Here is a 27,537-nt window from a genome sequence, read left to right as displayed (position 1 = left end):
AGTCTCATCCAAAAGAGCTATGAATAATAATATGATGCTGCTATTGTAGTCCATTTTTTCTGCAGAATCTGGAGGTTTCGAGGATAAGACCAGGTTAGTCTTCTTTCTTTCTGAAAGAATCTTTATCATGCATTAGTGGTAGTTAATATGTATTAGGTGTATTAAAGATCCTATATAAAAATAATATAGCACCTTTTGAAGATAAATTAAGAAACAAGGGAGAAAAATGTGGGAAAAGGTAGCAATGTTCAAGAAGTAATGTACTTAGCTGGATGCGGTGGCTCACGCCTGCAAGCCAAGCTACTCAGGAGGCTGAGATCTATGGATCACGGTTCAAAGCCAGACTGGGCATTAAAGTCTGAGACTCCTATCTCCAATTAACTACCAGAAAACCAGAAGTGGCACTGTGGCTCAAGGAGTAGGGCAGTAGTCTTGACTGAAGAGCTCAGGGAAAATGTCTAGGCCAAGAGTTCAAAGCCCACAACCAACAAAAAAAAAAAAAGGAAAGGAAGTAATATACTCATTACCCTATGAATGTAACTGTAAACCTGATAATATATCACCTGACAATATATCACCCTGACAATGTTATTTTAAAAATATAAAGTAAAAAATAGGAAACAGCAATTTATATTAAAATAGGTAAGTTTCTGGTAAAAATATAACATAGAGTTTGCCCTAGTATTAGAATACTTGCCTCGTTTGCACAAAGACCTGGGTTCCATTCCTTGTTACCACATACAGAGGAAAAAGCTGTGGCTCAGGTGGTAGAGCCTTGAGAAAGCCAAGGACAGTGCTAAATCCCTGAGAACAAGTCCCAGGACTGCCCTCCCCCCCCAAAAAAAATATATATATTAGGTATATATAAAACATAGTATGATTATTGTATATATCTTTGTTTTTTGTTAGTTTCTTTGTTAGCTTAGTTGTTTTTTATTGTATTTTATTGTTGGGATAATGTATAGAGGGGTTACGATCACATTCATCAGGTACTGGGTATATTACTTCTCAAACACTGACATATTTTTGTTCTCATATATTGAAAAAAATAACTTTTAGTGCTGGTAATTATAAACCTAACCCAAATTATTGAAATCTGATTTGATTTTCTCTTAACCTTTATAAGTATTTCAAAAAATGTATCCATAGGGAAATTAGTTTGCTGCTATTGTTTTATTAGAGTGATAATATTTATGTATGCTTTAGTAAGTTGTTTAGCATGGTGAATTTAGTCAGTTTATAAGTTTGGAACCAAATACAATTTGCAACCTGTTTCTATATGACCTGTGAATTAAGAATGAATTTTTAAGTAGTTGGAGTAAAGTCAAAAGCCATACACGTGAGGAGTATGCTAAAGCCATAAAGTCAAAAGCCATGACACGTGAGGAGTATGCTAAAGTTTATATTTAAGCTTTTATAAAATATTTTTACTATTTTACATTTGAAATGTTTTGCAAATACTTTCTATGACTCAAACTGATTATCAATACTTTCTAATGAGCAATTTTATTTTTTTATTTTTTGCCAGTCCTGGGGCTTGAACTCAGGGCCTGAGCACTGTCCTTGGGCTTTCTCAAGGCTAGAGCTCTACCACTGGAGCCACAGCACCACTTCTGGCTTTTTTTCTATGTATGTGATATTGAGGAATCAAACCTGGGTCTTTGTGCATGCTAGGCAAGCATCCTACCACTAGGCCAAACTCCCAGCCCCAAGCAATTTTATTTTTAATTTTAAACACTATTTGAAAATAAATGGAGAGTTAGATGACAGAAATAATACTCAGTTTAAAATCAGAAAACAAGGGCTAGTATACACATTACAAAGCATATTAAGGTTGAACCATCCTAGGTAATATCAACAATATTGTTTTACAGGTAAGAAATTACAGAACAGATAAATGAAGGAAATTTTCTGCAGTGGTATACCTAGGTAGTAACAAACACAGTTCAGAACTTTCTGAGGCATGTTTTCTGATTTGGGAGGTCTGATCTCAGGGCTCTGTGCTTGTGAGGCATATAGTATATACCATCTGAGCCCATCCTTTGCTCTTTTTAAACTTTATTTTTCAGATAGGGTTTTATATTTTTGTTTGAGGCTGGCCTTTGACTGAGATCTTTCTGTCTGGTTCTACTGTGAAGATAAGATTGCAGGAATGTTCACCATGTACAACTTATTGATTGAGATGGAACTCTCACTGATTTTTATCCTAGGCTTACCTTGAAACATGAGTTGCCTTATCTCTGCCTTGTAGCTGAGATTGCCTATGTGCATCACCACATTTGGTCTTATTTTCTGATCCAAAATTGTTTTATTCTGTTACATCATTTTCCATTTTTAATTTTCTGGTTGTAAATAAAATCACTTATTAGAATGTACTAACTGATAGTTGGAGTGCTAATATAGTACTATGAAATATTTTATAATGTAACTTTCCCTAATTTCTTCTTTGATATCATATATAATGGTCAATATTTTGTGAAATGTTAAATGTAAAATTTTTATTAACAGATAAAAAGGAAGTCTTTTAAAGAATTCTAGTTTCCTTGATTTAGATAGACTTTCCTAGAAAACTAGATTTATAATAATATAATTAAGTTCATTTTCAATATTTTGTATTGTTGAGCCTTTTTTACTTAAATCAGATGACAATATTGATGTCATTATTTCATCTAACATACACATATGGAGATTTCATTGATCACATCATATGTAGTAGAATTTTCTTCTTTCAACTTCATAACAATGTTATTTTCCATATAATCTTGTTCCTTTATTGTAGTGTTTATTTTATCTGTTAGATAGCTCTGGAATTAATTCTTGATGCTTTCCAAATGAAATATAAAATTACTGCATTCAACATATATGTTGGAACTATGTAAATATTTGCATATTACTGTAAGAATACTACTTCTGTACCCATAACAAGCTCACTAAGCATAATATTCATCAAGATATTAATAACTAGGGCCCGTCGTAAGTAGCACATCTGTAATTGAAGTTACTCAGGAGGCAGAGACTAGAAGATCTCAATCCAAGGCGATAGCCATGAGCTGAAGAGCTCGGGGCCAGTGCCCACGCCCAGAGTTCAAGTCCCATGACCAACAACAACAAAAAAAACTGATTCACAAACTAAATGCAAAAGGACTAGGATGTGTTTCAAGTGGTAGAGTACTTGCCTAAGAAGTATAGGCCCTTAATTCAATCCCTATCACCACCACCAAAAAACTAATTAATAATTACAAAACACCTCTTTCCCCCAATTCCACCTTCATTTTAAATAATTAACAACTGCCTTTTTCCTTTTTCTGTTGTTTCAGTTAAAGGATCAAGAAAGTTAAGTCTGCCAACAGATCTTAAGGCTGATCTTGGTACGGTAGGCAAAAGCCAGCAATTTTAAGTTTTCTTACATTCATTTGGCTGAACATTTCTATCAACCAATCCATGAATAACACAAGTTTCCTACTTGGCAGTATTTGATAGTTTTCCAAAAGGCTTTCTTAAAAATCACCATACAGTTCTGTTGGCAGCATTCAATGTGTTGTTTGTTAATAATCATTATACAAACATATATCTTATAAATCATTGTACAGCAAGATTTGTAGAGTAATATTTTGTTTGTTTTCTTTTTATCATGGAAAATTTTGAAACAGTTGCCATGCATATAGGTCTTTGGTGGCTATAATTATGTAAGTGAGAACAGTTTATTGCAGCTATTTTTCCTGTTGTGTACATCGGTATTTAGAATTAGCTATTGAACATAAAAAAGGTCTGATGCATAGAGCAATGAAACGCTGACCATTTTTATTTGTAGGAAGGTAGCAGAAAATTTTATTCATTTTTATTCTTCTGAAATATATTTTTATTAAGTAGGCATTCATAAAGTTTTCTCCCAGAACTTTAGTCTTGAAGGGAATAGAATTTGGAGTTTCCATTTCCTTAAAACTGATTGAAAGCCATCGCATTAACTCCCACTAAGGTTAAGGCTCAAATACTAAAATGTATCATCTTCGTATTCTTCAGATGTTAAAAACCATTTTATGCAATTTGATTTTATTTCCTTTGTAACACTTGAAGATCAGTGCCACTATACTCAATCTTTTTTTCTCCCAAAGAATAAACTGACATTAGGTACTACATGCTATAGTTAATATTTAAACCTAAGCTACAAAACGTGATTCCTGAACTTTATGCTAAATATCCACATGTCTCATTTTGTTGTCTCTAAAGTAAGTGGCTTTTACAGCACATATAATTTATATAGCTATGAAAATCTCTATTTTCTGAACAATAACAATGACCTGAAAATAAATTATTAAGGAGGATATGAAGAGGTTATACGAAACACTACTACAGTGTTTATATGTAAGGACTGAAGCATCCAAGGATTCTGTTATCTGTGGGGATTCTAGAACCTGAAGATGCTGATGGACTAAACTCTTATTTGAATTTAGTTAAAGGAGATAATCATTATTTTTAAATGTAAATTACTAATATTAGCTATATAGGTATTTAGTTCAATATTATCATTAGTGAAACTGCTATGAAGTAAAATTATGACAGAAGAACCAACATATAGTTGAATTTGTGGAATTCTTCCTATATATCAGGAACTATGTCACATAGTCATATTTATGTCATCTAAAGTAAGGTGGGTAATGTTGCTTTCATATTAACGTGAATAAGTTAATGCTATGAAAAGTCAGACTTACGTAAAACCACCTAACTGTTGCAAAACAAATTTAAATCTAGTCTATATGACTGCAAAGCTTGTTAACTTAGCATTATTGATCATTTTACAGTCTATTTTGACAAATGGCAAAATAATTTAGGCCTGAGTGTAGGGCCTCGTGACTGTAATCTCAGAGAGTCAAGAGTCAGAGATCAGGTGGATTATAGTCCAAGGATGGCCCAGGAAAAATGTTATCAAGACATCCATCTCAGGCAGGCAGTGGTGCTTTACAACTCTAATCCCAGCTACACAGAAAGCATAGGTAGGAAGCTAATCATCTGAGATCAACCTGGGCAAGATGTGATCTGACAAAAATGGCCAAATCCGAAGAGGTTCAGGACAAGGCTCCCAGTGACAGAGTTTATGCCTGCCAAGCACATGGTCCTGAATTCAAATCCCAGAACTGCATAAAGAAAGAAAATCATATTGTATGCCATTAAATAACTAAAATTGTATTTTGTTATTTTTAAACATTTTTATGTTTTAGTTCCCTCTGCCTTTATGCTCTTGTGCAAAACAGCCTACCATTCTGACATCCTGAGAGATCTCCCCTTGTTTTCACCTAGTAGTTTTCAGTCTTAAAATTTCATCACTAATCTGTTTCGAGTTGATCTTTATTTTTAAACTGGTGAAAGGGAGATCTGGTTTCATTCTTCTGCATTTGAATATCCAGTTTTCCCAGCATCATTTCTTGAAAAGATTGACATTTCTCCAATGCATGTTCTTAACTTAACTGGCTATCAATGAACACATTACTCCACTCTGTCCCTTTTTCAGAGAACAATTGTTTTAATGACAATTTTCATCTCATACTGTTTTCATTACTAGACTTGTAGTATGTGTTAAAATCAGATAGTGAATGCTTTCTGCTTTCTTCTTTGTGATTAACCTGACTTAGGTTGTACAAGGGTATTTTGTAGTTCCATGTAAATTGTTTTCTTCTTCTGTGATGAATATCATTGGTATTTTAGTAAGTATTAAATTTACTCTGTAAATCACATTGTATAGTATAGGCATTTTAACCATATTTATTCTTCTATCCCATTAACATGAGATGCCTTTCCATTTGTGTGTGTCTTCTATTTATTTTATGTGTTTTATAATTTTCATTATAGAGATCTTATATTTCTTTGATTAAATATAATCCTAGATATTTATTTTGTAGCTATTATAAATGGGATTATTTCATTGATTTCTATTATTTATAATTTATTGTTGGCATATAGTAATGTTCCTGATTTTTATAGGCTGACTTTGTATCCTAAAAAGTTGCTAGATGCTAGTTTGGCTAGTTTTATGGTGAATTTTGGAGGGGATTCTATAAACAAGATTATGTCATCTAAAAACAATGACAGTTTGACTTTTTTCATAATTGGGCCATTTGTTTCTCTGGCCTGATTTTCTATGTTGAATAAAAGTGGTGAAGGTAGGCATCCTTGGGTTATTCCATATTAGAAAGTTCTGTACATATTGTGGTATTTACTATTATCTCATTCTAAATGGCCTTTATTATGTGGAAATATGTTCCTTCTGTAGCTAATTGGACCAGCTTTTATATTATAAATTGGCATAATTTTTTTTGCCAGTCCTGGGGCTTGAACTCATGGCCTGAGCACTGTCCTTGGACACTTTTTGCTCAAGGCTCATGTTCTACTACTTGAGCCACAGCATCATTTCTGGCGTTTTCTATGCATGTGGTTCCAGGGAATCGAACCCAGGGCTTTGTGCCTGCTAGGCAAGTACACTACCACTAGGCCACATGTCTGGCCCTGGCATAAAATTTTATCGCCTATCTTTTCTCCTTCAGTTGGTTTTTGTACATTCTGTTGGTGTCTTATATTGTTGATTTGAATATGCTAAGCCATCTTGAGGTCCCTGGAATAAATTTTACTTGATTATGGTAAATAATATAATATAATATTTTTAATATCTTTATTGTAACTGTGATGAATGGGGGGTTATAGTTATATAAGTAAGGCAAGGAGTACATTTCTTTTAAAACAGTTACTCCCTCCCTCATTTTCTCCCACTTACCCCTTTTTATTGCTCCCCTCCAAGTTGTATAGTTCATTTCCAACATAGTGTCGTGTCATCATTGTTGCATTAGTTCATCCTTTGTCTTGCTGTTTCTGTGATTCTCTTTCCCTTCCACAGATTGGACAAACGAATACACAAGACAAAGGGTACAGAAAACTAAAACAAAAAAAGGAAATAAATAACTGCATACAAGATATAAGAACCTCTTGTTTCCAATTCTTGGAGTTCATGTTGATACGCTTTATTATATATGTTTCCTATGCACTTTGCAGTTGGTATTGAAATATTCTATTCTTTAATTTGCTATTGCATCAATCTTGCTGGTATTTTTTTCCAGAATTAATGTATCTATGTTCATCAAAGATGTTGATCTGTAGCTGTTATTTGTTGTTGTATCTCTATCAGGTTACTTTAGTGTGATAATCCTTAGCATCATAGATTGTGGGTAGAAGAATTCCTTTCTATTCTGTTTTTTGGAAGGATTTAAGGAAAATTAATTCTTCCTTAAGTAGAATTCAACAGTAAAACTATTTTATCTTGAGCTTTTCTTTGAAGGGATGCTTTTATTATTGTTTCAGTCTCATTACTTGTTACTAGTCTTTCAGGTTTTCTCTTTCTTCAAGATTTAGTCTTGGTAAGATGTATGTGTTTACAAGTTTTCTCATTCTTTTTTTCATATATTTTTATTGTAATTAATAGAAGGGTTACATTGTATTTGCCAGATAGAAGGTGAATTACTTCACAAACATTGATCCCTTTCTCATGTTTTGGTCCCCATTTCCCAAATTTGTTAACATGTAGAGGTTCATAGTAATTTCTAATGATATTTTGTAACTGATTCTAATTGTGGTGTATTTTTACCTTTGATATTATTTATTAAAATTTCTCTTTTAAAATTAATCTTTTTTTGCATTGCCATTCTCATTTCAGTTTAAGGTATCAAATCATAAAATCTTATAAGGGAAAATTTTTATTCCTTTTCTTTTCAAAGAGCCAGCTCATTGTATTGACAACATTTTAGATATTTTTTGAATTATCTTTTTTTTTTTGCCAGTCCTGGGCTTGAGCTCAGGGCCTGAGCACTGTCCTTGGACTTTCTCAAGGCTAGAGCTCTACCACTTGAGCCTCAGCACCACTTCCGGCTTTTTTCTATGTATGTGGTACCGAGGAATCGAACCTGGGTCTTCATGCATGCTAGGCAAGCACTTTAACCACTAGGCCAAACTCCCAGTCCCTTGAATTATCTTTAAGTAGTTTTACAAAGGAGGTGCCATTTAATAAAGCAGTTTATGAATACAATGTATCTTGATTAAAATCACCATTTTCAACATTCTCACCCATCCATTCCCTTATATTTTAATAGTCATATTATTTATTTTTATGGTATTCATTACTTTTTTTCCTACTAATTTGGAAATTGGTTTGTTCTTGCTTTTCTCGTACCTAAAGACACAACAAGAGTTTGTTGAATATTTCTACTTATTTGATGTGGGTATTGCTTATTAAGATCATTCTGTGGGCATTGGCATAGCTTCTTGTTAGTACTACTTTTAATTTGAGAAACAGAATCTCACTATGTTTTGCCCAGGGTGACTTGAACCCATTGCTCAAGTAATCTTTCTGCCTCAGTTTCCCAAGTAGTAAGGACTCTAGGCATGTTCTATAATGTCTGGAAATTTTGTTGGTCAGACACATCAAGATGCATTGCATATATACATTTAGTTAAATGGCAAGAAAATTCAATATTTTTTAACTTTAAAGATTCCTTTATTGAGATTAAGTAACACATATTTCACAGTACTGGGGCCTGATTATACTTAGCTAACATCACAAACACATTTTATTTTATTTTTTTCATATATTTTTATTGTAATTAATAGAAGGGTTATATGATATTTGCCAGATAGATGGTGCATTAATTCCTATACATTGATACCCTTTCACATGTCTTGGTCCCCATTTCCCTCCCCCCCACCCCCACCTTTCAACTTGTTTTCCCCCCTTCCCTATCCAATTTCAAATAACCAAATACAAATATGTCCGATATATCAGGCAACAAAGTGAGATACTGTAACAATATGAGATAACCAAGGGACAGCAAAAGAGATGAGAGATAACATAGTACCTTAAGAACAACAATCATTCATTATATGGCTTATGTTTCTATATCCTATTGCATATATTTTTTACTGTAATTAATAGAAGGGTTACGTTATATTCACCAGATAGAGGGTGTATTACTTCATAAACATTGATATCCTTTCTCATGCCTTGATCCCCATTTCCCTCCTCCTACCCCCGGCCCTCATCTTGTTTTCCCCCTTCCCTATCCCATTTCAAATAACCAAATAGGCATATATACAGTGTATCAGATAACAAGGTGAAATATTTTAACAATATGAGATAACCAAGGGACAGCAAAGGAGATGAGAGATAACATAGTATATTAAAAACAACAATCACTCATTATATGGCTTTTGTTTCTATATCCTAGAGGTCCTTTCATTTAGCATGGCCTTAGGTTTTGTTCTATTGTAACTCTTTGAGAGGAGAGCCCAAGGTTGCTACTGATGATTTCAAATGAGGGAAACCATTGAGCCTATATTCCTTTGAGTCTGGCTTACTTCACTTAATATGATTTTTTCTAAGTCTTTCCATTTCCTTACAAATGGGGCGATGTCATTCTTTCTGACAGCACCATAGAATTCCACTGTGTATAAATACCACATCATGTTGATACACCCATCAAATAAGGGGCATCTGGGTTGATTCCACATCTTTGCTATGGTAAATAGTGCTGCAATGAACATCGTTGTGCTAGTTGATTTAGTTTGTCCTTGTTTCTAGACGATTGGATAAATGCCAAGTAGTGGAATTGCTGGGTCATAGGGGAGCTCTATGTTTAGTCTTTTGAGGAATGGCCATACTGCTTTCCACAGTGGTTGAATGAGTTTGCAGTCCCACCAACAGTGTAGTAGTGATCCCTCCTGGCCATATCCTTGCCAGCATCTACTGTTATTAGATTTCTTGATTCTGGCCATTCTAACTGGAGTGAGGTGGAATCTTAGAGTTGTTTTGATTTGCATTTATTTTATGACCAGAGATGTTGAGCATTTCTTCAGGTGTCTATAGGCCATTCTTATTTCTTCTTCAGAGAAGACTCTCTAAATCTTTGGCCCATCTTTTAATGGGATGGTTGTTTCTTTGGAGATTAGTTTTGGAGTGATTCAATTTTTTGAGCTATTGATATATTTTAGATATGAGGCCTTTGTCCATTGTATGGTTAGTGAAGATCTTCTCCCACTCTGTGGGCTTTCTAGTTAATTTGCTAGCTATGTTCTTTGCCATACAGAAGCTCTGTAGTTTAATGCAGTCCCACTTACCGACACTTTCTCTGATTTGTTGTGTTTCTGGGTCCTTATTAAGAAAGGTTCGCCCTGCGCCAAGGAGGTCTAGTGTATCTCCTATTCCTTCTTGTAAAGTTTTCAGTGTATCTGCTTTTACCTCAAGGTCTTTGATCCATTTGGAGTTAATCTTGGTGCAGGGTAACAAAGAAGGATCCAACTTTAGTTTTCTGCAGATGCTTAACCAGTTCTGCCAGCACCACTTGTTGAAGAGGCTGTCTTTCTTCCATTCTGTTTTTTTGGCTCCCTTATCAAAGATTAGGTGGCCATAGGTCTGTGGTTTAATATCTGGGTCCTCAGTTCTATTCCATTGGTTTTCAGGCCTGTTCCTGTGCCAGTACCAAGCTGTTTTGATAATTATATCTCTGTAATAGAGTCTAAAGTTTGGAATTGAAATTCCTCCGGCGCTGTTCTTTCTGCTAAGAAGTGTTTTTGCTATACAGGGTCTTTTATTATTCCATATGAAATTTTGGATTGCCTCTTCTATTTCTTTAAAGAATGACATTGGGATATTGGTGGGTATTGTGTTGAATTTGTAGATAGCCCTTGGCAAGATTGCCATTTTCACGATGTTAATTCTTCCAATCCAGGAGCATGGGAGGTTTTTCCATTTCCTCAGTTCTGTTTTAATTTCCTATTTCAGGGTTTTAAAGTTTTCATGAAATCAGTCCCTTACACTCTTAGTTAATTCCTAGGTACTTTATTTTCTTTGAGGTTATTGCAGAAGGAGTTGCTTTCCTGATTATTGTCTTGTTCCTCTCATTGTTGGCATATAGGAAGGCCGTTCATTTTTGAGGGTTAATTTTATGTCCTGCTACCTTGCCAAAGTTTTGAATCAGCTCAAGTATCTTGGAAGTGGAGTCTACAGGGTTCTTTAAATATAGAATCATATCATCTGCAAAGAGGGAGAGTTTCACTTCCTCTTTCCCTATTTGGATCCCCTTTATGCTTCTTCTTGCCTTATTGCTCTGGTTAGGAATTCTAATACTATATTAAAGAGGAGTGGAGAAAGTGGGCATCCTTGTATCATTCCTGATTTTAGAGGAAATGGCTTTAGCTTTTTGCCATTAAATATAATGCTAGCTGTTGGTCTGTCATACACAGCCTTTATTCCATATAATTATTCTTACCAGAGACATTTATACCATTTTGTTTTTGTCTTATTTATGACCATATTACTTCAGATTGAAGAACTTCCTTTAGCATTTATTGTAAAGCAGGTTTGATAGATATACATTCCCCATGCTTTTTTAAAACATCTGGAAATTTTTTTTATCATCCTTTGTTTCTAAGGGTATATTTCCTGGCTACCTAGTACTCTCAGTTATTAGGGGTGTTTTTTTCCCTTCAGCAATATAAAATCTAATGACATTCTGTCCTGGCCTGTAAAGTTTCTACAAAAAAGTTTTCTAGCAAATGAATCAGGTTATGTTTATAATTTAGTTGGATTATTTTTCCCAGTACTGGGTTTGAGCTCAGTGCCTGAACACTGTCCTTGGACTTTCTCAAGGCCAGAGCTCTATCACTTGAGCCTCAGTACCACTTCCGGCTTTTTTCTATTTATGTGCTACTCAGGAATCGAACCTGCATCTTCGTGCATGCTAGGTAAGCACTTTACCACTAGGCCAAAATCCCGGCCCCGTTAGTTGGATTTTTTAAGTTATGACAGTCTCCTCCTTGCTTTTTCCCTCTGACAGGTTAGTTATAGAATATATTGGATTATACTTGAGTTACATTTAATAGTTTAATTTGTATTTTCTCTAAACTTTAGAAACTTTAAAAAATTATTTTCAAATAAGCTTTCTACTCTGACATTTTCAACTCCTTGAACCCCACTCTATTTTTCAAATGTTGTCCCAAAGTTCCCATATAGTCTCTTCGGTCCTTTTTTACTGTTTGCTTTCCCATTTATTTCTTTTCATATAGCCTGTCATTAATTGGGTTGATCCATCTATTGATACCTTCTATAGAAACTTGAATTTTGCTGAGTGCACTCAGCTCAAGAATTTTTGGTCTTTTTAATTGCTTCTATTTTTTTGTTAAGTTTCTCTGAAAGAGTATTGATTCATTTCTCTGTGTTTTCTTTATGTTCAATTGGGTTTCTTCTAAATAGCTGTTTTTAATGCACTGCCTTCCTCATGCTTACTACTATCCAGTCTGCTTCTGGCACTTTTTATTAGGTGAAGCCATGGTTTTATGAAAACTCTGGATGCATATTGTAAAAATTTTAGGCAGGCTTTTTATTTTCTCTGAGCCTTATACCATTTTCCCTATTTCAGCATGGAGTATCTCCAAATCTGTATTTTCTAGTAGTCTGCTGGTGGTGTGACACCACTGATTCATCTCTGGAGGAGAATCACATCCACATCTGTCCCAAATACTTTGAGACATGTTGTTTGGGGAGAAAAAGGAAATTACCTAGGAAGAGTAGTCTATCCTCATAAACTCCCTGTGGTCAGGATAAATCCAGAGCTATAGTTACCAGCCTGAGGCCAGGTTCTTGTCGTACATGTGGCCACAAATGCTGCAAAGCTGTGTAGTACTCTGAGTCCACAGCCTGCGTGGACCAGCATAACACTGAATTAGGATCAAAACCCACATTGCTATTTGCTGTCTCTTGCTGAGTTAGACTTGTGGACAGCCACTGACAAGCAATCATAGGTGTTCTACCTGGAAGAAAAATCTAGTAGAGGGTGCAACATAGATTTCCTTGGCACTAGAGCCATTCCAAAGGACCTAGCTGGAGGAACTCTGGGGATGCTGACTAAGAGCATCTCCTGAGCATTAACCTAGCAACCAGCATTAAGTCCCCAGGAAAAACTTTTGGCTATGATGCTGGCCACTCTCCAGCAAATGGGCTCCTACCACCCTGTGCTGCTGAGATTGAGCTAGTTTGGGAGAACTACACAGATACTTAGCTGGCTTATGTTGTAGTCTCATAACCATAAATACAGTCTCAGGGTTCACCAAGGTCCATAGAGACAGAAGGAAATATTAATGATCAAATGTGATGATAATAAAATTGCATTCATTTTTTGTCTACTTGAGACCGGTTATTGACTTTCCAGAGCTGCATAAGAAAAAACTAAGGCATGAGGCTGGGCACAGTGGCACACACCTGTAATCCTACTCGGGAGGTTGAAATCTGAGGATTGCGGTTCAAAGCCAGCCTGGGCATTAAAGACCAAAAGACTCTTACTTTCAATTAATCACTAGAAAAGGGCAAGTGGGGCTGTGGCTCAAGGAGTAGGGAGGTAGCCTGGAAGAACTCAGGGAAAGTGTCCAGGCCAAGAGTTCAAGCCTCAGGACCCCTACACACACAATAAAATCTAAAACATGAATATTTCAGAAATCCAAACAATTAGTAAGTAAAAAAACTAGAATAGGGCCGGGAGTTTGGCCTAGTGGTTAAAGTGCTTGCCTAGCATGCATGAAGATCCGGGTTCGATTCCTCGGTACCACATACATAGAAAAAAGCCTGAAGTGGTGCTGAGGCTCAAGTGGTAGAACTCTGACCTTGAGAAAGTCCAAGGACAGTGCTCAGGCCCTGAGCTCAAGCCCATAACTGGCAAAAAAAAAAAACTAGAATATGCTAGTGACAACTTGGTTCTACAATCTGTACCTTAAGTACCATTAAGTTTCATTCTCATCCTCATAGTGTGGTGCTCCTTTTATGCTTATTTAAAGTTCAACTATGAAAATACTTCTATGGAAACAAGAGCCATATAATGTGTGATTGTTGTTCTTAATGTACTATGTTATTTCTCAAAAAAAAAAGAAAAGAAAAAAGAAAAAAAAAGTACTTCCAAATCTTATACAAGTTGACAACAGAGTAATGCTATAGTCTATTTTATATTGTTATTAAATGATAGAATATATAAAGGGAATATTTTGGAAACTGTATCATACTTAATAAATACCTTGAAAATTTTGGCTAAATCTGAAATTGTGACTAAACCTTAATAAATCAGGACTTCATCATATCCGTTTAGTTTGAGGAATAAAAGGAATTATTACTCTTTGTTAACCTATACCTTTGGACTCCCTTATATGAAAGGTATAGTATTTATTCTGCCATCCTCCTTTTGATACACAGACCATGTAAATGGGCATTGCACAAGTCCAACATCTCAGAGTTGCAGTTCAGGAAAACGTCTTTCCAGTGCTGATGTTTCAAAAGTAAACCGCTGGGGTCCTGGAAGACCACCATTTCGAAAGGCACAGTCTGCTGCTTGCATGGAGATTTCTTTACCAGTTACAACAGAAGGTAGGTTAAACATACCAGCTTTTGTGGTTACCATGGTAGCAGCTAGTGGGAGATGAAATGGAAGACCTGTTTTTGTGGTGGTTGTTATTGTTTTGTGGCACAGTAATTTTGAACTCTGGACTTCATACTTGGTAAGTAGCTAACTCTACTTTCTGAGCTATGTTTCTAGCCTTTTGCTATGGTTATTTTTGAGATAGGATTTTTTTTTGCCTGAGCTGAACTGGACCAATTCTCCTATTAATGTTTTCATCATAGCTGGGATGGTAGGTATGTACCACTGTAAGATGAAGGTCTTACAAACTCGGTGCCTGAGCTGGCCTTGAACTTTAGTCCTCTCAATCTCCTTATCCCAAGTAACTAGGATTACAGATTGGAATCCAAAATGGTACTTGACAATGAATATTGAGAGCCTATGAGGCTACAGCCATGACTCCAGACCTATCCCCCACTTCACCTCCTTCCTGAACTCCACAACTGCACTGACTCCACTTATGGGTAGGCTCCACCTCCTCTGTTGAAGAAGACATGTGCTCCAATCGATTTCTTATTTTTCCAGTAGTGGTATCTTTTAGTGTCGCAGTGTGTACATATTGAATATCTTTCCATTTTAATGTCCTTAAATATGACCAAATAAAAAAGAAAAGTTCTGACATTTAGAGTCTTCATTTATTATTTTTAAAAAAGGACTGATTGTTTATTCAGTGATTGAATATGAAGGAACAGAGACGCATAAAAGAATTTAAAAGCCAGGGCTGGGAATTTAGCCTAGTGGTGGAGTGCTTGCCTAGCATGCACTAAGACACGGGTTCGATTCCTTTGTACCACACACATAGAAAAAAGACAGAAATAGTGCTGAGGCTCAAGTGGTAGAGCTCTCGCCTTGAGAAAGTCCAAGGACAGTGCCCAGGCCCTGAGTTCAAAGCCCAGAACTGGCAAAAAAAAAAAAAAAGAATTTAAAAGCCAGAAGTATTAAGAGGAAAAGAAAATAAAGTCCTATAAATTTCCTGCTACTCTCTTGGTTATTAAGAACGTTTGGGAGAGACATAGCAAAAAATGACTAGGAAGATTTATTTATAGTCATTCGTTGCTTAAAAAGTAATCTGTTACTAACTTTTCAGATTTTTTATAATGATCTATATTGACAAATTTTTTAGAAATAAAGTATATTATTTAATTTTTATTTCATTAATATTATGCTAAGTTAAATCTGGTCCAAGAAGTATGAATTGGTACTTGATTTGGAGACATGTTAGCTAAGAATGTAATAGAAACAATATATATAGCTGGGCATAGTGGCTCACACCTATAATCCTAGCTACTCAGGAAGCTGAGATATGAGGATCAAGGTTCAAAGCCATCCTGGGCACAAAAGGACCTAAGACCCTTATCTCCAAGTAACCTCTAGAAAATGGGAAGTGGGGCTTGGCTCAAGGATAGGGTAGTAGCCTTGAGCTGAAAGAGCTCAGGGACAACATCCAGGCCAGCCAAGTTCCAGCCCCATGACCCACAAAAAGAAGAAAGAAAAGAAAAGAAAAGAAAAGAAAAGAAAGAAAGAAAGAAAGAAAGAAAGAAAGAAAGAAAGAAAGAGAGTATGTTTGAGTTGGTTATAAAAGAAAGAACTGTCTCTGGAATAAGTGTTGTAAATTTTAAATTGTAGTTTCACTCCTAGTTTCTGTGGATTCTGGGAAAATTACCAAGCTCCAAGTCTGTCTTCAACTCTGTAAAGTATATAGATTACCTTCAAGTTCCCCTCATCTCTAAATGTTATGTAGAAACAATTAATTTTAAAGTTTTAATAGACATATAGGGGAGAAAAAAGTAATCTTGTATTTTGAAAAATATAGTCTAAGGATTTCACTATAAAGTATTTTACTGGGGCCGGGAGTTTGGCCTAGTGGTAGAGTGCTTGCCTTGCATACACAAAGACCAGGGTCGATTCCTCAGTACCACATACATAGAAAAAAGCCAGAAGTGCATTTACCCAATTGTCCAGAAACAAGGACATACTAAATCCCCTAGCACAACGATGTTCATTGCAGCACTATACCACTTTACCATAGCAAAGATATGGAACCAACCCAGATGCCCCTTATTTGATGAGTGGATCAACAAGATGTGGTAGTTATACACAATGGAATTCTATGCTGCTGTCAGAAAAAATGACATCGCCCCATTTGTAAGGAAATGGAAAGACAGAAAAAATCACATTAAGTGAAATAAGCCAGACTCAAAGGAACATAGGCTCAATGGTTTCCCTCATTTGTCATAATCAGTAGCAACCTTGGGCTCTCCTAGCAAAGATTTACAAGAGAACAAAACCTAGATACTTAAGGATATAGAATGATGCTAAATGAAAGGACCTCCAAGATATAGAAACAAAAGCCATATAATGAGTGATGGTTGTTTTTAATGTACTATGCTATCTCTCATCTCTTTTGCTGTCCCTTGGTTATCTCATATTGTTACAGTATTTCACCTGGGTACCTGATATATTGTATATATGCGTATTTGGTTATTTGAAGTTGGATAGGGAAGGGAGGAAAACAAGATGAGGAGTGGGGGTGGGGGAGGGAAATGGGGACATGAGAAAGGGTATCAATGTATGTGAAGTAATGCACCTTCTATCTGGTGAATATAATGTAACCCTTCTATTAATTACAATAAAAATATATGAGAAAAAAATAATAAAAAGTAAAAAAAAAAAAAAGCCAGAAGTGGTGTTGAGGCTCAAGGGGTAGAGCTCTAGCCTTGAAAAAGTCTTAAAGACAGTGCTCAGACCCTGAGCTCAAGCCCAGGACTGACAAATAAAGTATTTTACTATAAAAGTAATTGTGGTACACTTGGAAAGGAAAGCAAAGTCAGTAGAAAGCATAAACAATTTATAGTCTGGAGAAATTAAAGATATAATCATATTAATATTTAACTGAGGTGATTAAGTTGATTCTTAGAAGGGGGCAGATTTGCAAGTGTTGATAAGCAAGAGAATATGAAACTCTCACATTTTCTTGAAGTGGCTGAAGCCCTCTCAGATAAGAAATGCCCTGTCAATAGGATGGCATAGTCTACAGCTCCTTCTGAGCACATAACAAAATTAGTGCTGCAGTCAGAGTTGCCATAAGCAGCCTAAAACAGTCCAAATAGAGAACATTTGCATTTAAGCCTTGGTAAAAGCTTCAGTTTTCCGTTGTGTACAAATACCACAACTTGTTGATCCACTCATCAACTGAGGGACATCTAGGTTGGTTCCATATCTTTGCTATGGTGAATCGTGCTGCAATGAACATTGTTGTGCTAGTGGGTTTAGTATGTCCTTGTTTCTGGGTGGTTGGGTAAATGCCAAGTAGTGGAATTGCTGGGTCACAGGGGAGTTCTATGTTTAGCCTTTTGAGGCACTGCCACACTGCTTTCCATAGTGGTTGAACGAGTTTGCACTCCCACCAACAGTGTAGTAGTGATCCCTCCTGGCCACATCCCCTCCAGCATCTGTTGTCATTCGTTTTCCTAATCCTGGCCATTCTAGCTGGAGTGAGGTGGAATCTTAGAGTTGTTTTGATTTGCATTTCTTTTATGACCAGAGATGTTGAGCATTTCTTCATGTGTCTATAGGCCATTTTTGTTTCTTCTTCAGAGAAGACTCTCTTTAAGTCTTTGGCCCATTTTTTAATGGGATGGTTGTTACTTTGGAGGTTAGTTTTGGAGTGATTCAATTTTTTGAGTTGTTGATATATTTTAGATATGAGGCCTTTGTCCGTTGTTTGGTTGGTGAAGATCTTCTCCCACTCTGTAGGCTTCCTGATTAGTTTACTAGCTATGTCCTTTGCCATACAAAAGCTCTGCAGTTTAATGCAGTCCCACTTATCCAGCCTTTCTCTGATTTGTTGTGATTCTTGGTCCTTATTAAGAAAGTTTTGACCTGTGCCAAGAAGGCCTAGTGTATCTCCTATTCCTTCCTGTAGAGTTTTCAGTGTGTCAGCTTTTACCTCCAGGTCTTTGATCCATTTGGAGTTAATTCTAGTGCAAGGTGACAAAGCAGGATCCAGCTTTAGTTTTCTGCAGGTGCTTAACCAGTTCTGCCAGCACAACTTGTTGAAGAGGCTGTCTTTCTTCCATTCTATTTTTTTGGCTCCCTTGTCAAAGATTAGGTGGCCATAGGTCTGTGGTTTAATATCTGGGTCCTCAGTTCTATTCCATTGGTCTTCAGGCCTGTTCCTGTGCCAGTACCAAGCTGTTTTGATAATTATAGCTCTGTAATAGAGTCTAAAGTTTGAAATTGAAATTCCTCCGGCGCTGTTCTTTCTGCTAAGAAGTGTTTTTGCTATACTTGTTAGGAAATGGAAAGACTTAGAAAAAATCATATTAAGTGAAGTAAGCCAGACTTAAAGGAACTTAGGCTCAATGGTTTCCCTCATTCGTCATAATCAGTAGAAACCTTGGGCTCTACTAGCAGAGATCTGCAATAGAGCAAAATCTTGATACATAAGGACATATAATGTGAAGCTAATTGAAAGGACCTCCAGGATAGTGAAACAAAAGCCATATAATGAATGATTGTTGTCCTTAATGTACTATGTTGTCTCTCATCTCCTTTGCTGTCCCTTGGTTATCTCATATTGGTATAGTATCTCACTTTGTTATCTGATATATTGAATTTATTTGTATTTGGATATTTGAAATTTGATAGGGAAGGGGGGAAAACCAAGACGGGTGGGGGGTGTGTGGGGGGAGGGAAACGGGTACCAAGACATGTGAAAGGGTATCAATGTATGTGAATTAATGCACCTTCTATCTGGCAAATATCATGTAACCCTTTTACTAATTACAATAAAAAAAATAAAGCAAAAAAAAAAGCTTCAGTTTTCACACCTGTAATTATCCCAGATATCAATGTACCTATCCCAGAATATTTATGATCCAAATGCATCTTTCATGGCCATAGCTGCAATATAAATGGGGACTGCCAAAAATCAGAAAGATTTTCAACAACCTAGAGTTAGGAAGGAAACAATTAAAATATTATCATAAACTTGTAACTCTGTTTAGATTAAATCTTTTTCCACATTAAGGAGGTTTATTTGATATGTCAGGAAATGTAGAGAATGAAAAATTGTATGCTGAAATTTAGGAGACTCCATTTATACCTTTAATTCTACCTAACTTTATTATTTATACTTCTGGGTTTTAGATTCTTGTTTCTCAAAATAAGTCAGTAAACTAAATAAACTATCTTTCATGTAATTAGCAAAGAAGAAATTTCTTCTCTTTGCTCATAAATTTTATTTCAATGTATTAAATCTGACTGGTTTTATTTTGGAAATGAACTAGTACTCAACTTTTGCTTTTTGAATTTTCATAGAAAACCGAGAGAATTCTTATAATCGTTCTAGAAGCTCTAGCATCTCCAGTATCGACAAAGATTCTAAGGAAGCAATTACAGCATTGTACTTCATGGAATCCTTTGCACGGAAGAATGACTCTGCCACCTCCCCTTGTTTGTTTGTTGGAACCAGTTTGGGGATGGTGTTAGTCATCTCCCTAAACATCCCATCCGAAGATGAACAGAGGATTACAGAGCCAGTCATAGTATTGCCAAGTGGTAAGAGATTTATCTGTCCATTCCCTCTTGCTCCTTTTTTCAATTTTATATGTAACATTAGGAATTTGTACTGATACAAGGTAAAGGTTATAAGTCTTCTGTGTAACAGGAACTATTGAGAATTTCATAAATCAATATTGTTGTAATATTTGTCAGATTGGCACTTACCTGTCCTTCAGGGGAAAATGTAGTTATTTCTGTGATGGAAAGCTCAAACTGTTAACCTAAAATGCCTTCACAAATAGTTTCTGGAAAGCACTCAGGTAAACCTTAATGCGAACGTTAAATTTGTTTTAAATACATTGAAGCTTTTCTCCCAAATTCTATGCCAGATCAGAGCCTATGAGTGCATTTACATCATTCTTGAAGAAATCACGAGAGAAAATGCCTGACCTATAGTGGATTTCAAGTTTTTCACAGTCTTGTCATCTTGTTTCAAAAGCATGCCACATAGTTTTTTTTCTCTCCTAATACCTAGAGAATTCAACCAGTAAAATTACTCGAGTATCCCTTCACAGAAGAGATACTGTCATTCCCCTTTTTTTTCCTTGGAGGATTTTTAACATTCTCCTAACATGGATTTTACTTTTTTCCTATATAAAAGAAATGCTTTAGATTCTTTTTTAAAAAGAATGTCATTAATATGTAGGATAAGGAGTTTTATTTAAAATAAAGTAGGGAATGTTCAGCCCACAAAATCATTTAGTCTGGCTTTGCCAAGGCAGTTGCAGGCAGGACACCAAATTCAGGAAATCTAGGAGAGCTTCTTAAAAATATCAAGTGAATCATAACAAATTTTGAGGGACAAAAACTCCATTACAAGACAAAACAGTTATGAATGTCTGATGGGGCAGACGCATATGCTTCTCATCAGTTGCCCTCTGCCCTCTTGTCTGTATTGTAGTTCCTCAGAGGACAACCAGTGCCAGGTAGGTTGGGTGTATACACATTGCTGAGGTGATAACACACTGTGGTAGGAAACTGTGCCCTCACCCTTCCCCCAGGGTCATGATAAGGCAAGATGAAGTGTGACCTTGCCTCCAATCAAGTTACTTCTTTGTCAACATTGAATATATTTAACTCCATCCAACTTTTATCTACACTTCCAAAATTCCCTCTTCAAATCTGAATTTCAGATGAAAATTAATGAAATTACAGTACACAAAAAACCCTCAAGGGTCAATTATATGAACATTGGATGCATTCCCACTCCAAGCTACAGATTACAATATCAAAGCAAAATAATCTTATCCCTGGCAACACATTCACACATGATAGTTATCAATGCATAAATGGTGTCTACAAAGAAAAGAAACTTGATGCACAGAGATACACATTACCAAAAAAAATGTGCATACCATTTTTTAGTTGAAATCAGAGGGAAATCTTTGCACCTACTTTGTAATGATAACAGTAGCAGTGGCAGCAGCAGTAATAAAAGTAGCCAACCCAGAGCATAATTACAGCTCACAACAAGATAAATTCAATGAATTAGAAACCAAATTCATCTGAATAAAAGTGGTGCTCTTCAGCAGTTTGGAATCACAGCTTGCTCCTTTCATTAGGCTGGGTTGTGACAGATGATGTTATCTGGAGCCCGGGCACAGGGAATTAGTGACAGGAGGGCATGGTAGTCACTACAGAATTGCTAGTACCAGAAAACTAAGTATTTCAGAGTGTTAGTTTGTTGTGGAGAATCATCTCAGGTACTCTGTCAAAACATGGAAGGATTCTGCATGAGATTTCCAGATTTTTTCTCTGGCTTGTGATAAACGAGTGGACATAACAAATACCCAGCTGGCTGTTTTGGTCATAAGATATGAACACGTGAGAGGAATGGGGGTCAGGAAGCCATGTATAACACTACAGGAAGTGAGGACTTACTTGAAGACTTATGTTATCAAAGAAAAAATTGAGCTAACGTTAAAAAAAAAATGTGGCCTTACTAGAGATGAAGCTCCAGCCATCACTGGCTAACAAAAAGGGATAGTTGCATTTGTTAAGGAAAAAACTGATCCAAGTGATTTAATTAATACTACTGCGTATACCAAGGAAGTCTCTGTACACAGTCTTTGCAATTCAACAATGTGATGTCAACAGTAATGGTAAGTGTAAAATTTGTCAAAAGCAGAGGATTTAACACCTGCCAGTTTAAAATCACTAAACTCTTGACTCTGAATGTGGTGAAATGGTTTATGACTTTGAAGTAAGAAGGGAGGTGGCAAAGAGTCGAAGAAACATGTTTGAATTCAAAATTGCCTACCGTGAGGACGTACACACTGAAATATGCATCTGTGTTTGGAACAACTTATTGCTAAAGCAGTTCATTTCAAAACTTTCTGTTTCAAAGAGTGACTCCAACTCCAGGCTGACAGACACAAATCTCAAAAAGCACTTGTTAGTAGCAAAATCAGTAACAGCAAACATCACACATCTCATCAGAGAGATTCAGTTCCAGCCATCATCTAAGGGATGAGTTAATGTTTGGTCAAATATAGAGAGCTAATTTTTTCCCTTCTTTTTTATTGTGATTAATAGAAGGGTTACATTATATTCACCAGATAAAAGGTGCATAATTTCACAAACATTGATACTCTTTCTCATGACATGGTCCCCATTTCCCTCCCACCCTCCCCCCTGCTTATCTTGATTTCTCCCCTTCCCTATCCAATTTCAAATAACCAATTAAGCACATATAAAATATATTGTAACAATATGAGATAACCAAGGAATGGCAAAAGAGATGAGAAATAACATAGTACATTAAGGACAACAGTCATTCATTATATGGCTTTTGTTTCCTTATCCTGGAGGTCCTTACATTTAGTGTCATACTATTTGCCCTAATGTCTCTAGATTTTGTTCTATTGTAAATCTCTGCTAGTAGAGCCCAAGGTTTCTACTGATTATGACAAATGAGAGAGCTAATTTTTTAAGCTGGTAATTCTGTATGGTTCTGTGTGGTTATAAATATTCAAATATCCTTTGGCAAAAAAAAAATGTTCCTCAGTCCTCTTTAAAAAAAGGTACATATGGGCCGGGAGTTTGGCCTAGTGGTTAAAGTGCTTGCCTAGCATGCAGGAAGACCCAGGTTCGATTCCTCGGTACCACATACATAGAAAAAAGCCGGAAGTGGCGCTGAGGCTCAAGTGGTAGAGCTCTAGCCTTGAGAAAGTCCAAGGACAGTGCTCAGGCTCTGAGCTCAAGCCCAGGACTGGCAAAAAAAAAAAAAAGGTACATATGAGGGCCAGGGGTTTAGCCTAGTGGTAGAGTGCTTGCCTAGCATGCACAAAGACAGGGGTTTGACTCCTCAGTACCACATACATAGACGTGGTGCTGTGGCACAAGTGGTAGAGTTCTAGCCTTGAGGAAATAGCTCAAGGACAATGCTCAGGCCCTGAGTTCAACCCCAGGTCTGGCAAAAACAAAAAACAAACAAACAGAAGCCACAAAACAAAATAGGAACAGTGCCAAGACACCAAGTTCAAGCCCAGGACTAGCATAAAAAGGGAAAAGAAAACTATAGATTTAGTTCAGAAAGTTGATTAAAATTTTAAAAGTACATTTAGTATGACAAGTTAGAGTTGTGTCCTGTGTTATGTACTAAATTCTTTCAGGTAGACGAGAGACAGAATAGTCAGCTCTCTATTAGCAGTGCAGCCAATTCAGATAAATCCATTGTGCTTTAACCTGTTAAGAACAATATATTTCACAGTGGAAAAGTATGTTTTACTTTACTTTTAATCTTAAGGAGATATGCATCTTTTTCATTCTAATTGAAGTGGAGCAAGCTCAGTGAAATAATAATGAATTACTATTTCTTTATATCAACAAATGAATCAATATACATATGATATAAGCATTTATAACAAGTTTGAAAGTTAAAATTTCTGTGTTCCATAAACTTAAACCCATGATTTAATAATATATCTTCTAGTAAATATGATTTCTAAGTCACAGAATAGAAAAATAAATAATATAGAATCTCGGTTTTATAGGGAAATTGTTTTGCCATTCTTAGCAAACAAACTAATGCCAAGAATGATGACAAAATACATATTGACTTTGGCATTAAATTTAACTTTTGGCCTCTGTTTGGTATTTAAAAACTTTCTTCACATGCAATAAATGAGATATAGAAGGTGTCTCCGAGGCTAAGTTTCCATATGAGCATTTTTCTGTTTCTTCAACGTTTTAGTCATAACATGTGGATATCAGTTCTTCAACTATAACAACTGTCATATTTACAGGATGTTAATATAGGAGAAATGAGAGAGATGGAAGCTCTTCATCATCTGTTCGACCTTCTCTAACTCTGATAGAGCTATAAATAAAGTGTTAGTTTAAAGGAGAAATCTATCACCTGGGCCTAAATCTGTGTTCTATAATTGACCATTGAAAGAAAGCCTAGCTGGAATTCATAAATTATAGCAATAAGAAGAATAAAGATATTGAAGTTTCATCTGGAAAAAATAGAGATAGAAAGCCAGTTCAAATGTAAAATAGAAGATTCTGCTCTCCTTTACAGCATACTTACTGACTCACTGTAATAGTTGTCCCAGTCCATACTCTTTTTGCAAATCATGCTCTCCATTTTATTCCTGATAGTCCTACCTCAGCTATGGGAACCCTTAAATGTACTGCCATCTGTTTATTATCTGTAAGCCCAATGTTGTACAGCAGATCCTTAGAACTTCTTTCATAACTGCAGTGTTGTATTAGTTGATTGTCAATTCCCCATTTCCTCTTCTAGTCTCTGGAAACATCATTGTACTCTGTGTTTCTATGAGTTTGAATATTTTAAATGTCTTATATCAGCAAAATCATGCAGTATTTGTTCTTCTGGTCTGTCTTACCTCATTTAACATACTGTTCTTCAGGCTTATCCATGATGTTGAACATTGCAGAATTTTTATCTTTTATAAAACTAAAAGTTGCTTGCTGGTTGGTTTAATAGTACTTAGGTTTGAACTCAGGGTCTCACTACCTTACTCTTACTTGGCTAGTACTCTACCACTTGAGCCCCCATCTTCAGCCCTACATGTGAAGTTTTATCTCATCAGGATTTTGATTATTAGTTGCATTGAGCTTCTTTACATATACTTGTGTCCACTTTGCATATGTTTTCTTTGATAAACTAAAAATAGTAATTCATAGCCTACAAAATGGGAGAAATCTTAGCCACCTAGTCACCCAACAGATTAAAATCCAAACTGCAGGCCAGGCACCAGTGGCTTAAGTATGTAACCCTAGCTACTCAGTTTGAAGCCAGTTAGAACAGAAAAGCCCTTGAGACTTTTATGTTCAATTATCAAAAACCTGGAAGTAGAGCTTTGGTTCAAAGGCTAGACTGCTAGCCTTGAGCAATGTAGCTCAGGGACAATACCTATGCACTGAGTTCAAGCACCAGTACAAGCACCAAAAATGATGTGCTTTTATTAGACTAAATATTATATGCTTCTATTAGTAATAAAATAATTTGATACAGGAACTGAACCATACTTCTCGAATGAACACATGACAATAAACACATGAAAACAGTTTGACATCTAAAGCTATCATTGAAATGCAAATCAAAACTACACTGAAGTGGGGCACTAGTGTTGATGTCTCCTACCTGTATTCTTAGCTTTACAGGAGGCTGAAATCTAAACACTGAGGTTTGGAGCAACCCAGGCAGAAAAATCTAAGAGATTCTACCTCCAACTATGCAGCAAGAAAAGCTAGATTGAGGATGTGGGTCACATGTGACAGAACCAGTTATGAGTTGAGTGTGAGCTTGAAGCCCTGGTGCCTCAATATTGGTGTGCATACACATGCACAGGCAGACAAGAATCAGAATATTGTGACTGACTTCTTAGACTATTTTTCTGTGTATATTAAATGATAAGCTGATGGGTTATATATTTGTTAATAGTTTAGACATAACCAAATGGCTGGCACAGGCATCAAGCTATTTGACCTTCACTTATATGTCTAAAGAGCATCTTAAATTTAACATGCCCTTTATCATGATATTCCTTTCCTTTCTTCCTCAATCTTTCCCATCATTCTGAATCATGATTTCATTTTTAAGGTTCCAGAAAGTTTTAGAATCATCCTGACCTCTAAATTTTCACAGCTTCAATATAATTACTAAAGTTTGTTTGCTTGACTTTTATAATACACTGAAATTCTTAATATTTCTTACCAGCTCTGCTATCATCACCTGGTTCAAATAAGCCTCTATCTGTTTCTCATCTGGATCACTTCATTGTTCTCCTTGTTTCCAACCTTAACACCCTTTAGGATGTGCTTAGCTAGAGCAGTGACCCTGTAGCATATACACCATGAGCCATTAGCATACTGTCCTATGACACTAGTAAAAAATTACCCATAGGTATTGATCTTGCATCGATATTTAACCTTGGCAAATCCAGGTGAGTAAACTATTTTCTGAACGAAGAAGGAAAAGCTTGCCTAAGACATGAAAGTTATTATTAAAGGTATATGTTTTTGTAAAATTAAATTTTAATTATTTCTAATTTGCCGACATAAACTCTAAATATTGAAACTTTATGAAATCTATTGAGTATCCAATTTTTTAAATAACAGGGAAAGTATTTGCTAACAAATGGCCTATGAAACAAAAAATATAGAATCAGAATGAAAGCTTATTTTTTTAAATGACTATATTTGAATAATTGAGAGTACCTTTTCCAAAATCTGATTTTTAAAAATGGATTTTAAGGGGATATATAGGATAATGAAATCTGAGTCCTAATCCAGGTTAAATTATGACCTGGCCCAGGTCATTCATGTAATCAAAACATTTGACAAGTTGTTGGCCTATATTGTTTTCTTCACACATAATATTTTATACTTCTAAGATACTGCAATGGATTAACACAGATATCTTAATTTCTGAATATTAGGGCAATATATATGATATTATAGGTATAAGTTATCATAATGTAAAGCATTTACTGACCATAGAAGAACAAAAGTTACAGAAAGAATTTCACATGCCAGTGATGTGAAATTGTTTTTATAGGTACATTCCTCTCATTGAAAGGAGCTGTGCTAACATTTTCTTGTATGGATCGAACTGGTGCATTAATGCAACCACCATATGAAGTCTGGAGGGACCCAAATAACATGGATGAAAATGAGAAAATTGGAAGAAGGAAATTGGTCATGAACTCCTCTTCATCCCAAGAAACAGGAGATCATCAGTATACAATAATCTGCTCAGAAAAACAAGCCAAAGTCTTCTCACTGCCTTCTCAAACTTGCCTTTATGTTCATAATATCACTGAGACATCTTTCATCCTGCAAGCAAATGTGGTGGTGATGTGTAACAGCGCCTGTCTGGCATGCTTTTGTGCTAATGGGCATATCATGATAATGAGGTATTTACTTCTTTATCAGTTATCCGGTAATCACAATCCAGAGCAATAGATGTTATCAAGAAGCGACCTGAGAAACATTGTTTCACTGTGTTTGTGAATGTTTTATTGTTGAACAG

At 35.8% G+C, this 27,537-nt stretch overlaps 1 protein-coding gene across 3 annotated transcripts in view; it reads left to right on the top strand.

Moving 5' to 3' along the window:
• The window catches only part of Stxbp5l (syntaxin binding protein 5L), a 175,050-nt gene that overhangs the window by 139,294 nt on the left and 8,219 nt on the right, over positions 1 to 27,537 (top strand). For 2 of the 3 annotated variants that reach the window (XM_090345538.1, XM_090345536.1), the window contains 3 exons: positions 14,267 to 14,437; positions 19,791 to 20,030; positions 27,064 to 27,421. In XM_090345538.1, the coding sequence (XP_090201664.1) occupies positions 14,267 to 14,437; positions 19,791 to 20,030; positions 27,064 to 27,421 (769 nt within the window). Of the gene's footprint in view, positions 1 to 3,317; positions 3,369 to 14,266; positions 14,438 to 19,790; positions 20,031 to 27,063; positions 27,422 to 27,537 lie in introns of all 3 variants that reach the window. The other variant, XM_090345543.1, reaches the window with a different exon arrangement.

The sequence above is a fragment of the Megascapheus bottae genome, chromosome 1 (assembly GCF_031878675.1).
Source record: "Megascapheus bottae isolate mThoBot1 chromosome 1, mThoBot2.hap1, whole genome shotgun sequence".
NCBI classification, from domain to species: Eukaryota; Metazoa; Chordata; class Mammalia; order Rodentia; family Geomyidae; genus Megascapheus; species Megascapheus bottae.
The sequence above is the reverse complement of the archived record's forward strand: the minus strand, read 5'-3'. Positions and strand labels throughout refer to the sequence as shown.